The sequence below is a fragment of the Notolepis coatsorum genome, assembly GCF_963971535.1.
Source record: "Notolepis coatsorum genome assembly, chromosome: 3".
NCBI classification, from domain to species: domain Eukaryota; kingdom Metazoa; phylum Chordata; class Actinopteri; order Aulopiformes; family Paralepididae; genus Notolepis; species Notolepis coatsorum.
Window position 1 is genome coordinate 17,364,081 of NC_140167.1, and position 12,211 is coordinate 17,376,291.

A 12,211-nucleotide genomic window follows, 5' to 3' on the forward strand; every position below is an offset into this window, starting at 1 on the left:
GCGGGACAGATCGAGTCCCCCTGGAGCGCCGTACTATCCCGACGGAGTGTGTTTGAGAAGCTGATGGTCGAGAGCGACGACCAGCGCCCTGCGGCCAAGAGGCAGCTCTCCACCGAGAGCGCCGCTAAGACTGTTGCTGTGGTGAAGAAGAGTGCAGTGAGGAAGGAAACAGTGGAGGACGTCCACTGGAAACCCAAGGGGCCTAAGCCGGGTCTGAGGGGGACGCCGTGTGCCGTTATTGGGGGCGTCGGAGTGAAGTGGAGGCGTCGGAAGGACCTGTTCTCCAGCTCTGCGGTTTTCCAGAGGGTCGATACTCACGGCATCAGCGCAGGGGCAGAGGTGGGCTTCACTCACGCGGTTCAACGCGGCCTTACAGAATCAAAATGATGCACAGACATCACTGTTACTCTAAAACGTGGTTTGGTTTGGTGAGCAGAGTTGTTTTGCCTATAAGGTGACTTTGACGGAAATACATGGGAAGTTGCCATCACATTTCTGGGGCGTTTGCAGAGGGTCACTCCCAATGACAGGTAGTGCTGACAGACAGGCAGATATTTGGGTTAAAAGATAAAAGATCATTTGGAAGTATTTTCCTCCACCCATCCTTCCGTGTTTGTACGCGTCTAGTTAGATGGTGGGATGGGTTCACAGTATAACCATCCATTACTGCCTGAAAACACGTTAAAGGGTCAATTCACCAAAAAGCAATGCTGATTTATTTTGCACATAATCTCACACACATCCAAAAACTCTAAACAGTTTTGCATTTAGTTTGACACGTTTTGCTTGACAGTTGACAATTACAGCTTCATTAAATGATGTAGAAGATGATAAAAAAAAAAGAAAAATACCTTGTCTTATAGGGACTGCTACCTTATCATTTGATGGAGCTGTAATTAACACAACACAAGGATCCAATGTCCCAGATGACATCACCGGTGGCCACATTCAACACTCGTTTACTCCCAATAACTGTCAAACTAGATGAATGTGTGCAAAACAGTTGTGTGAGATTATGTGCAAAATAAATCAGCATTGTTTTTTTGGTGAAGTGCCCCTTTAACATACATGGCAACCGGACGACACATTTCTTCCCTTCGGGGTGTGGTTCAGACAACCTTTTAGGGGGGCATTCTGCCCTGATAAGGGGTGGCTGCTGTATGATGTGGTTCAGACAACCTTTTAGGGGGGCATTCTGCCCAGATAAGGGGAGGCTGCTGTATGATGTGGTTCAGACAACCTTTTAGGGGGGCATTCTGCCCAGATAAGGTGAGGCTGCTGTATGATGTGGTTCAGACAACCTTTTAGGGGGGCATTCTGCCCAGATAAGGGGTGGCTGCTGTATGATGTGGTTCAGACAACCTTTTAGGGGGGCATTCTGCCCAGATAAGGTGAGGCTGCTGTATGATGTGGTTCAGACAACCTTTTAGGGGGGGCATTCTGCCCAGATAAGGGGTGGCTGCTGTATGATGTGGTTCAGACAACCTTTTAGGGGGGGCATTCTGCCCAGATAAGGGGTGGCTGCTGTATGATGTGGTTCAGACAACCTTTTAGGGGGGCATTCTGCCCAGATAAGGGGTGGCTGCTGTATGATGTGGTTCAGACAACCTTTTAGGGGGGCATTCTGCCCAGATAAGGTGAGGCTGCTGTAGGACACGTCACATGGAGAGTAGAGTAGAACGAGTGCCAAAGCAGGGCATTAGTGAGTGGCAGCATAAGTGAGGCCATAACAGAGATGGATCTGTGTGCATGTCCCCGAAGCCTGCAGGAAAAGCAGTGAGGAATGATAACAACATCTACTGATCTACTGCACCGAAACCACAACAAGAAACACTAGGCAGCTCGCAGCGACCTTGAACACAAGAGTGTGTGTCACCGGGTTTGTCCGATACATTAGAATGACACTGACAGATGCCGGTGGAAAAAAGAAAACCAAGTTAACTTTACTCCGAGAATTTGAGGCGACGACTTGCATGATATAGCTTGTTGTACAACATGATATAATATTACGATGTGTGCGCGACACATTATTTATGCATCATAATCTTTTACACTCATTACCCGCATTCCATTTTGGACTTATTTGACAAACAGATGGAGATTTTTTAATTTTTTTTTTAATTGATCTCAATATAACCCAAAGCTACTTTTGCTGCTCTGCTGTGGGCAGTCGAACACACGAGCCTGGTGTCGCATCCATATGTTTCTTTGACTCATGTTTGTTTATCGACAGCCAGCTCATAACCTTTATTGTGTGTGTGTGTGTGCGTGTGCGTGTGTGTGTGTAGTTGAGAGAGAAGCGTGTGTTTGATGTGAAGACCATAGCTCTGAGCATCACACAGGGGGCCAGGAACGAGCTGGAAAAGCTGCGTGCCATCTGGGTCTGGCTGTGCCACAACATTGGTGAGTGATTTACTTATTACTATTGGATACGCTACTTGAAACATTCTCATAATCATTGGTCAGTGATTTACTTATTACTATTGGATACGCTACTTGAAACATTCTCATAATCATTGGTCAGTGATTTACTTATTACTATTGGATACGCTACTTGAAACATTCTCATAATCATTGGTCAGTGATTTTCATACTAGGGCACCTTACTTTAAACATTTTCATACCAATGGTTAGTGATTTTCATATTACTATAGGGTACAGTACATATTACCATAGGGTACAGTACATATTACTATAGGGTACAGTACATATTACCATAGGGTACAGTACATATTACCATAGGGTACAGTACATATTACCATAGGGTACAGTACATATTACCATAGGGTACAGAACATATTACCATAGGGTACAGTACATATTACCATAGGGTACAGTACATATTACCATAGGGTTCAGAACATATTAGCATAGGGTACCGAACATATTACCATAGGGTACAGAACATATTACCATAGGGTACAGTACATATTACCATAGGGTACAGAACATATTACCATAGGGTACAGTACATATTACCATAGGGTACAGAACATATTACCATAGGGTACAGTACATATTACCATAGGGTACAGTACATATTACCATAGGGTACAGAACATATTACCATAGGGTTCAGAACATATTACCATAGGGTACAGAACATATTACCATAGGGTACAGAACATATTACCATAGGGTTCAGAACATATTAGCATAGGGTACCGAACATATTACCATAGGGTACAGAACATATTACCATAGGGTACAGAACATATTACCATAGGGTACAGAACATATTACCATAGGGTACAGAACATATTACCATAGGGTACAGTACATATTAGCATAGGGTTCAGAACATATTACCATAGGGTACAGTACATATTACCATAGGGTACAGTACATATTACCATAGGGTACAGTACATATTACCATAGGGTACAGAACATATTACCATAGGGTACAGAACATATTAGCATAGGGTTCAGAACATATTACCATAGGGTACAGAACATATTACCATAGGGTACAGAACATATTACCATAGGGTACAGAACATATTAGCATAGGGTACAGAACATATTACCATAGGGTACAGAACATATTACCATAGGGTACAGAACATATTACCATAGGGTACAGAACATATTACCATAGGGTACAGCACATCATTTACCATAGGGTACAGAACATATTACCATAGGGTACAGAACATATTACCATAGGGTACAGAACATATTACCATAGGGTACACTGTAAAAAAGAAAAACAATATCACAGGAAATTCACTGTATTATTTTACAGATTACCTTTGTTTTTCTACTTTAAGTGTAAATACCATAAAAATACAGTAAATTACCTTTTATCAAAATATTAACCATTAAATAAACTTTGTAATCTGTAAATGTATTTGATTTTACTGTAATTTGACAGTAAGTATTTGGATATTTACCGTTTTCTTGCAGCTTTTTTTCTTACAGTGTATACAGAACGTATACATTTTCATATGATCGGTTAATTACGTCCTAAACATGAATAAAAATAATCACCTCAGCCCAAGTGTCACTGTGCAGCGCAGCCCACTGTGTGCAGTCATTCAATTAATGCCATATTTGCAGATACTTTTAAATCACAAGTGTTTTAATGAATGTAATGCAATGAGACTGTAGTGAAACTCTCATATAAAGCATGCAACGGTTTGGGTTTACTAAGACATTTGGTGAAGTAAAGCTATTCTGAGCGCAACACGTGTTGGTTGTCTGTGTGAAGAGTATGATGTGAGTGGGTACCTGGGCCGCTCGGAGAAGCTGTGCTCCCCAGAGGAGGTGATCGCAGCGGGCCGGGGCGTCTGCTGTGGCTACTCCAGCCTGTGTCTGGAGATGTGCAGGTAAATACAACAGCTACAGTACGAAGGTGTTGGGAGACAAGCGCACACCACTTCCCCGGGTTCTTAAAGGTGCTCTAGGTGGAATTTGTTTGTTAAAATAAGTATTAAGTGTAGCTCTACATTCTGACAGCCATCACTGATACAGAGTGTCTGGTCAGTAACATGGGTCTCTCAGTCCCTCTGCTCTGCAATAAACAGGAAATAAATTTTCTGGTATCCCTTTTCCACTTATTCCAATCAGGAGAGAGAACCCTAGATATTTTTTTTTTAACTTATTTCCAGATATCTTGCCAAGCCAAATTTGCTTACAGCACTGATCAATTATTTTACTTGTTTCAAGGACACATTGGGTTAAAAATAGTTTTTATCTATTATTTCAGACCATTTTTGCAGTGTTCCTACTATACATAGTGTACAGTCGTATACTTTCTCATAAACAGACGGGAAGTCTGTCATTATTCTATCCTCATTTGCTGTAGCTCTGCGGGCCATTCATTTTATTATCCCATTGACTGCATCCTGTATCCTTCGCCTGTGTGTTTTGGCAGAGAGGTGGGCCTCGAGTGCCAGGAGGTGCCGGGCCACAGCAAAGGCATCGGACACCGGCAAGGCCAGAGCCTCCGCGGCGTCAGGTCGGACCACATGTGGAACGCCGTCCAGCTCGGGGGCCAGTGGTTCCTCATGGACGCCTGCTGGGGAGCCGGCCGAGTGGACATGGAGCACAAAAGCTTCGTCCAAAGGTAAAGGAACGAGGGCCCTCTTTAAGACCATTAGACGCTGTCTGTCCCCCCTTAAGACCATTAGACGCCGTCTGTCCCCTCTTAAGACCATTAGACGCCGTCTGTCCCCCCTTAAGACCATTAGATGCTGTCTGTCTCCTCTTAAGACCATTAGACGCTGTCTGTCCCCCCTTAAGACCATTAGACGCTGTCTGTCCCCTCTTAAGACCATTAGACGCTGTCTGCCTCCTCTTAAGACCATTAGACGCTGTCTGTCCCCTCTTAAGACCATTAGACGCTGTCTGCCCCCTCTTAAGACCATTAGACGCTGTCTGTCTCCCCTTAAGACCATTAGACGCTGTCTGTCTCCTCTTAAGACCATTAGACGCTGTCTGTCCCCCCTTAAGACCATTAGACGCTGTCTGTCTCCCCTTAAGACCATTAGACGCTGTCTGTCTCCTCTTAAGACCATTAGACGCCGTCTGTCCCCTCTTAAGACCATTAGACGCTGTCTGTCCCCTCTTAAGACCATTAGACGCTGTCTGTCCCCTCTTAAGACCATTAGACGCTGTCTGTCCCCCCTTAAGACCATTAGACGCCGTCTGTCTCCTCTTAAGACCATTAGACGCTGTCTGTCTCCTCTTAAGACCATTAGACGCCGTCTGTCCCCCCTTAAGACCATTAGACGCTGTCTGTCCCCCTTAAGACCATTAGACGCTGTCTGTCCCCCTTAAGACCATTAGACGCTGTCTGTCCCCCTTAAGACCATTAGACGCTGTCTGTCCCCCCTTAAGACCATTAGACGCTGTCTGTCCCCTCTTAAGACCATTAGACGCTGTCTGTCCCCTCTTAAGACCATTAGACGCCGTCTGTCCCCTCTTAAGACCATTAGACGCCGTCTGTCCCCTCTTAAGACCATTAGACGCTGTCTGTCCTCTCTTAAGACCATTAGACGCTGTCTGTCCCCCTTAAGACCATTAGACGCTGTCTGTCCCCTCTTAAGACCATTAGACGCTGTCTGTCCCCCTTAAGACCATTAGACGCTGTCTGTCCTCTCTTAAGACCATTAGACGCCGTCTGTCCCCCCTTAAGACCATTATACGCTTGTTTTGGTCTCGGTCGACCAAGGCTTTGTTAGTCGAATAGTAGTTTTCCCCCCCATGCTGAATTAGTTATTTCGTGAAAAATGATAAGCACACAGCTCTAGATTTAAAGGGGAATTTTTAACCTGAATCCTATCGTTCTGTTGTGAGGAGGACATGATAATCATGACGTAAGACATACTCATCAACATGTTCCATCATGTTCCATCAACCCCCCCCCAATAGATGACTTCACACCGGCAGAGAGCAGACCAGCCCCCTGAGTAGAGCAGGTTCACTAGAGTTCTGTTCTCCTCTCCTCATGGGGCTGGTTTGCTCTCTGCCGGTGTGAATCAACTAATCGATTAGTCAACAAAGCCGACTATTAGTCGAATAAGAATTTAATTAGTGGAGAGCAGCCCTGTAGGAAACCAGTGTAATTGCTCAGTGGTCAACAAGAGAAGACTGGGCAGCTCCCACGTTTAAATGTTTAGTTTATTAGGATCCCCAATTTGTTTTTTTGCAGTAGCTATTCTTCCTGGGGTTCACAAAAAAACGTACATTGTGACCATGCAACATAATACTTACATCATGATCATACCATCACATTACAAGCAAACAGGGCAAAGGACTAGTATACACACACACACACAGACATAGTACGTACATCATAATATATAATGTTTAGTGCTGTCAATCGATTAAAATATTTAATCTGATTAATCGCATGATTGTCCATAGTTAACTCGCGATTAATCGCAATCTTTTCCTAAATCTACCTTAAACTGATCTTTTTTCAAGTTTTAATACTCTTATCAACATGAGCCAACAAATGCTTGCTTTATGCAGCCATTTAACACAAAAGGATGACCTTCATGCATTGCAAATTTGCATAAAATTCTAAACAGAGTGATGCACAAAATAACTTAAAAGAAAATAATTTAAAACAATGAATAAAGTGTGCATGAAATAATAGCGGAAAGAAAACGTTAGGACGCGTTAACTTTGACAGCCTTAATAATGTTACAAGTAATCCGGACTAGTACACACACACAAGACAAGCTACAATATACAATAATCAACTATTTGAGATAGCCAAGAATAATTTATTTATTTTTTTATTATCTTTTTCCCCCTTCTTCTTTTTCCGATTTTTCTCCCATCCCACTGTTAGTCGTTATGCCAATTCCCAACCCCCTTCCTGGTTGTTGCGCACTTTCCCCTACTGTTGGTCCGAGAGGCCGGAGACTGTCACATGCTTTCCTCCGACGCATGTGCAGCCAGCTTGGCTGCGCAGATTCTCACCGGGAGAGTGTAACGTGTGGGAGGCCGCACTACCTCTCACCAGATCCTACCTTCGCTGAGCAGGCACCCCGACCGAACTGTAGGGGTCGCTGTCCACAACGCCCAGGACCGACCCATGGCTCCCCTCCCCCTAACTCAGCCAAACGAGTTAGTATAGCGATCAGCCCGAGCCAAGGCAATGCTGACTCTCCGGGAGTCGAGACCGCAGCCTCTTGCATTGGTGACGAGCACAATCTCCGCTACGCCACCTGACCGCCCTAGCCAAGAATACTTAACTGTACACACTATAATTGTATGCCTAGTACACATTGTTCATACACGCCTAATTTAACATCTAACTAAATTGATGTTGATACATAATAAATGTGTGTAAATGAGGTGTTCTGAAGAGGTGTGCTCACTCAGCCAACCTGCTCTGAGTAACAGCTGGATTGAACTGAATATATAGGCCCTACATTCTTGAATACAAATTATACAATGTACAGGTATGCCCCTTATCTTAGGGAGAAAGACAGCTCTTTTGGTACTGGTTTTATAGCCTTGTGTGCGAGAAAAGAAAATCCTGCATTGTGAGCATAATATACAAGATTTGTTCTGGCTTGCAAGACTACTGGTTTTCTACATTAGTCACAGCAAATTGTTCCAAAATCATTGCTAAGACACCATTTCACAGAATTATTAGGGCACAAACAGTTTGACAAAATGGTAAATAAGATGCTTTGATCATTCCGATTCATATCTATATATTTATTCATATCAGCCTGTGTCTCTATCTGCCGTCTCCAAGGTTTGATGATTTCTATTTCCTGACGGACCCGGAGGAGTTCATCGACTCTCACTTCCCTGACGAGGAGAGATGGCAGCTCCTGGCGGCACCGGTCCCCCTGGAGGAGTTTGAGAGGAGGGTCTTCAAGACCTCGGCCTTCTTCACCATGGGACTGAGCCTCGTCCAGCCCAAACACTTCCACCTCGTCACAGGTGGGGCACGCCGCTCTAGAAACTCAACTAGAATGAGACTTTTCACAACTGCTGGTGAATCAAAACACTATCGAAAAAAATCAAAATAAAAAATCAAAATAGAGAAATCTAAATGTCATAATCACAAAAACAGTGACTATAAAATAGCCTTTAATAATGTATAATATAACTATTAATAAATATTTGATCTGCTTACTTTCTCATAAGCATATATTCTTATATTCAGAGTTAATTACATTAGTCCTCATTCTCGAACGTGTTCGTAAGTACCTTTGTAAATATCTTCGTAAAAATGTTGTACCAACAAATTTACAAAAATCCTGAATGCGTGAAACGGTGCAAAACGACGAGGGCCATATGCAAAACAGCGAAAGGGTCGGCATTGCATCTGTACCATTGCTGACCCATTCAACAGGTAGCGCGGAAGCGATTTGTGACTGATCCCAAAATTAGATTAGATTCAAATGTATTGTTATTATACAGCACAAGTACAATACACCATCCAACCAGAGTGGATAAATAAATTCTCCAGAAATAAATAAATGCGTGGAGAAGCGGCTTAGTGAGGCAGCCTCAGCGAGCGAGCACACACACCACACACACATTATTCGAATGACTTGTTTTATTAGGTATTATAGTAGTAGAACATACAGCATGACATCTCATTTAGTAATGTCAATACTGCTTGTCAAGAGCCAATCGCGTTGTTCAGTACTAAATGAGATGTCATGCTAATATGTCATGTTCTACAGTAGGACTTACTACTAAAACAAGTCATTAGAATAATAGAAGCCTACTGGAACGATTGTTGGAATGATTAATTTTGCACGTATACAGTAGTTTGTGTGTGTGCTTGACTGCTTGTGCACTGAGGCTGCCTCACTAAGCCGTTTCTCCACGCATTTATTTAGTTCTAGCAATAGGAATACATCAAACCAACAATACATAATATCATAGAGAAGACAGTATATGGCATATTAATACAGTATATTCCACTATACGTTAGCTATGTCAGCAGCGATTAGTTCTTATTTATTTAGTTTGCAGTGTGTGTAATGCTCACAATGCCTCATTGAGTCAGGACTATAAATGTAAAACGTAATTGTTAATGATACAAATATTGTCGTATTTATTATCATTATAATTATTTAATTCCACGGATGTCTGTAGTATTGGCAATCCCCAATGACTTGTCCCAGAGAAAGCTGTTGAAAACACGAGCGCGCAGCGGTCTGTCAGATTTACGACTGCCTTTTCAAGTTCGTAAATCCTACATAAATCGAATAAAACAAATGTTCAATACGAAGCCGTTCAAGAATGACGAATAAGTACGTAAATCGAGTTACGAAGGAATTCCTTGGTAACTTTTACGCATATCCGTTCGAGAATGAGGACCATTGTTTACACTGTTTATTTTTATTATAATTGTATTGCCTATTTATGTCTTTCTACTATAACCATGCCCACCCATCCTGCTATGATGCCAGAACTTCCCCAAGTGGATTAATAAAGGAATATCTTATCTTAATAAAAACGACATGTGATTGTCCCCCCCAGACGATGGCGAGGCGAACGTCTCCATAGGCTTCTCCAAGCCCATGACCTTCACCTATGAGATCACCCAACACCAGGACCTCCTCCACCGTGGTGCCCTGGAGCCCAGGGAGCCCCAGAGCCCCACCTCCGCCTCCACCTCTGGCCTCCTGACGGTGTCACGCCGGAGCATGAGGCTGCAGGTCCTGCCCCCCGCCAGCGGCGTGTACGACGTGAAGGTGTTCGCCCGACCCGAGACGGCCACCGACCCTCTGAGCTGGGTCTGCTCCTTCATGGTGGAGTGTCCCACGCCCAGGGCCATGGAGGAGATCCCCGAGAACCCCTTCCTCTCCTGGGGCCGGCAGCCCACCGCGGAGTCCCTGGGCGTGGCGGGGAGCAGCCAGGGGAGTGAGGTCAACGAGGTGGAGGAGGGGGACTTCGAGGTGGCGCTGAAGACGACCAGGCGGCTGATGGTGCTTTGCGAGCTGGTCCATCCCGAGTTGGAGCCCGCCGTGGCCAAGCGCTGCCTGGCCACTCAGATCCAGCCGGACTGCCTCACCTGCCACGCCCTCTGCCCCTTCCGCGGCTTCTACCGCCTGTCCGTGTTCGTGCGGGACTTCGAGAAGCCGGAGGCCAAGTTCCAGAACGCCGCCAACTTCCTGCTGCACTGCAAAGGGAAGGTGGTCGGCCCCAACGAGCTGTTCCCCCCCGGCCTGGGCTCGCTGTGCGGGCCGGGGATCCGCACGCTGGACGCGGGGCTCTCCAAGTTCAGTCACGCGGGGGCGCTGGTGAGCACGCCGCAGGGCAAGTGTAACATCACCTTCCACAACCAGCGGGACCTGGAGCTCCACACCACGCTCAGCGCGGACGAGAGCAAGACGCCGGCGCTCAGCGCGGACGAGAGCAAGACGCCGGCTCTCAGCGCGGACGAGAGCAAGACGCCGGCGCTCAACGCGGACGAGAGCAAGACGCCGGCGCTCCCGCTGGCGCGCCACCTCTTCTGCACGCAGACGGACAGCAAGGTGACGGTGAGCGTCAGCCTGCCCGGCGCCGGACTCTACCGGCTGGGCCTGTACGCCAGGACGGCCCCCGGGGGCGACTTCGACCCCATGTGCGACTTCATCCTGAAGAACCGGTGGGAGCAGCCGGGGCCTCCGTTCCCCTGCGCCTACTTGGCCTGGGGCAAAGGCTGCGTGCTGTTCGAGCCCCGCGTGGGCCGGCTGGAGCCCCTCTCCTGGGTGCGCTTCAGGGTGAGGGTCCTGGGGGCGCAGAGGGTCTGCGTGCTGGCGGAGGCGCGGACCGAACTCAAGCTCAACAAGAGCCGGGTGTGGGAGGGGGAGGTGTTCACGGGGAGCGGCCTGCCACAGCTGAAGCTCGCCGCCGCGTCGGCGGAGTCCGGTGACATGGCGGTCATGATGACCTTTGACATCAAGCAGTCGGAGAGGGAAGAGTGAACGCAAAGACTTAAGAGACAAAAAGATGGATGGTTCTCTGAAGATAACCGATGGATCACTCTGCAAAGTCGTTAATGTTACGGACTCGTGCGGATATGGTGCTTATGTCATGATATACTTTGATACAATATGGGGATAGCTTATTTGTCAAAGCATGTAAATGTCCCGCAGATACGGTGCGTTTACTTTGAGACAGTATTGGGATCGTTTATTTGTAAAGTGGACAAACACGTAAACCTCCTGCATACGCGGTGCTTATACGGTATACTTTGATACAGTATAGGGATCGTTTATTTGTAAAGTTGTCAAACTAAAGTATGTAAACTTTTCAACAAACCGTGCAATCTTGGAATGCTTTCATATACAGTGCACTCGTACTTTAAGTGTTTTTGATGTTGTGAGAAACTGAAGCTGCATCATACGGATGGTGATTGTTGAGAAACGTGTCAATAATAAAAAAGACAACGTGAAATGATCATGTAGATCTGGATGACTTTCTTAACATACAGGTCCAGACCACAAAACGACCTAATGTTTGGAAAAGTAAGAAGGGTAACGACAACTCATTTTAACAAAAAAGGAATTGAGATTGCTACATTTTTGTTTTGACTGATCGAATCTTAGACCTTGGGCAAGAAAACTATAAAAGAAGGAAGGGTCACCACGTCACCGTGTAGCGTGCGAACACACATTGGTGCCAAGTGTGGAAACTTTCAGTTCTCCTCGATTTATGACCCGTCATTTAAACAGGTTATTATTACCTCAGATGTCAGAATCATCTCATCTGCAATGTGTTGCATTGTTGATAAC

General features: G+C 45.5%; 1 protein-coding gene across 1 annotated transcript in view; it reads left to right on the plus strand.

Annotated features, from left to right (window-relative positions):
- Positions 1–11,771, plus strand: part of ky (kyphoscoliosis peptidase) — a 14,508-nt gene extending 2,737 nt beyond the window's left edge. The window contains exons 2-7 of the mRNA XM_084310184.1: positions 1–339; positions 2,289–2,403; positions 4,213–4,330; positions 4,879–5,070; positions 8,224–8,414; positions 9,972–11,771. The exon at positions 1–339 is cut by the window's left edge and continues 272 nt beyond it. Coding sequence (XP_084166310.1) covers positions 1–339; positions 2,289–2,403; positions 4,213–4,330; positions 4,879–5,070; positions 8,224–8,414; positions 9,972–11,401 — 2,385 coding nt within the window. The 3' untranslated portion in view covers positions 11,402–11,771. The remainder of the gene's footprint in view (positions 340–2,288; positions 2,404–4,212; positions 4,331–4,878; positions 5,071–8,223; positions 8,415–9,971) is intronic.
- The last annotated feature ends 440 nt before the right edge of the window (positions 11,772–12,211 follow it).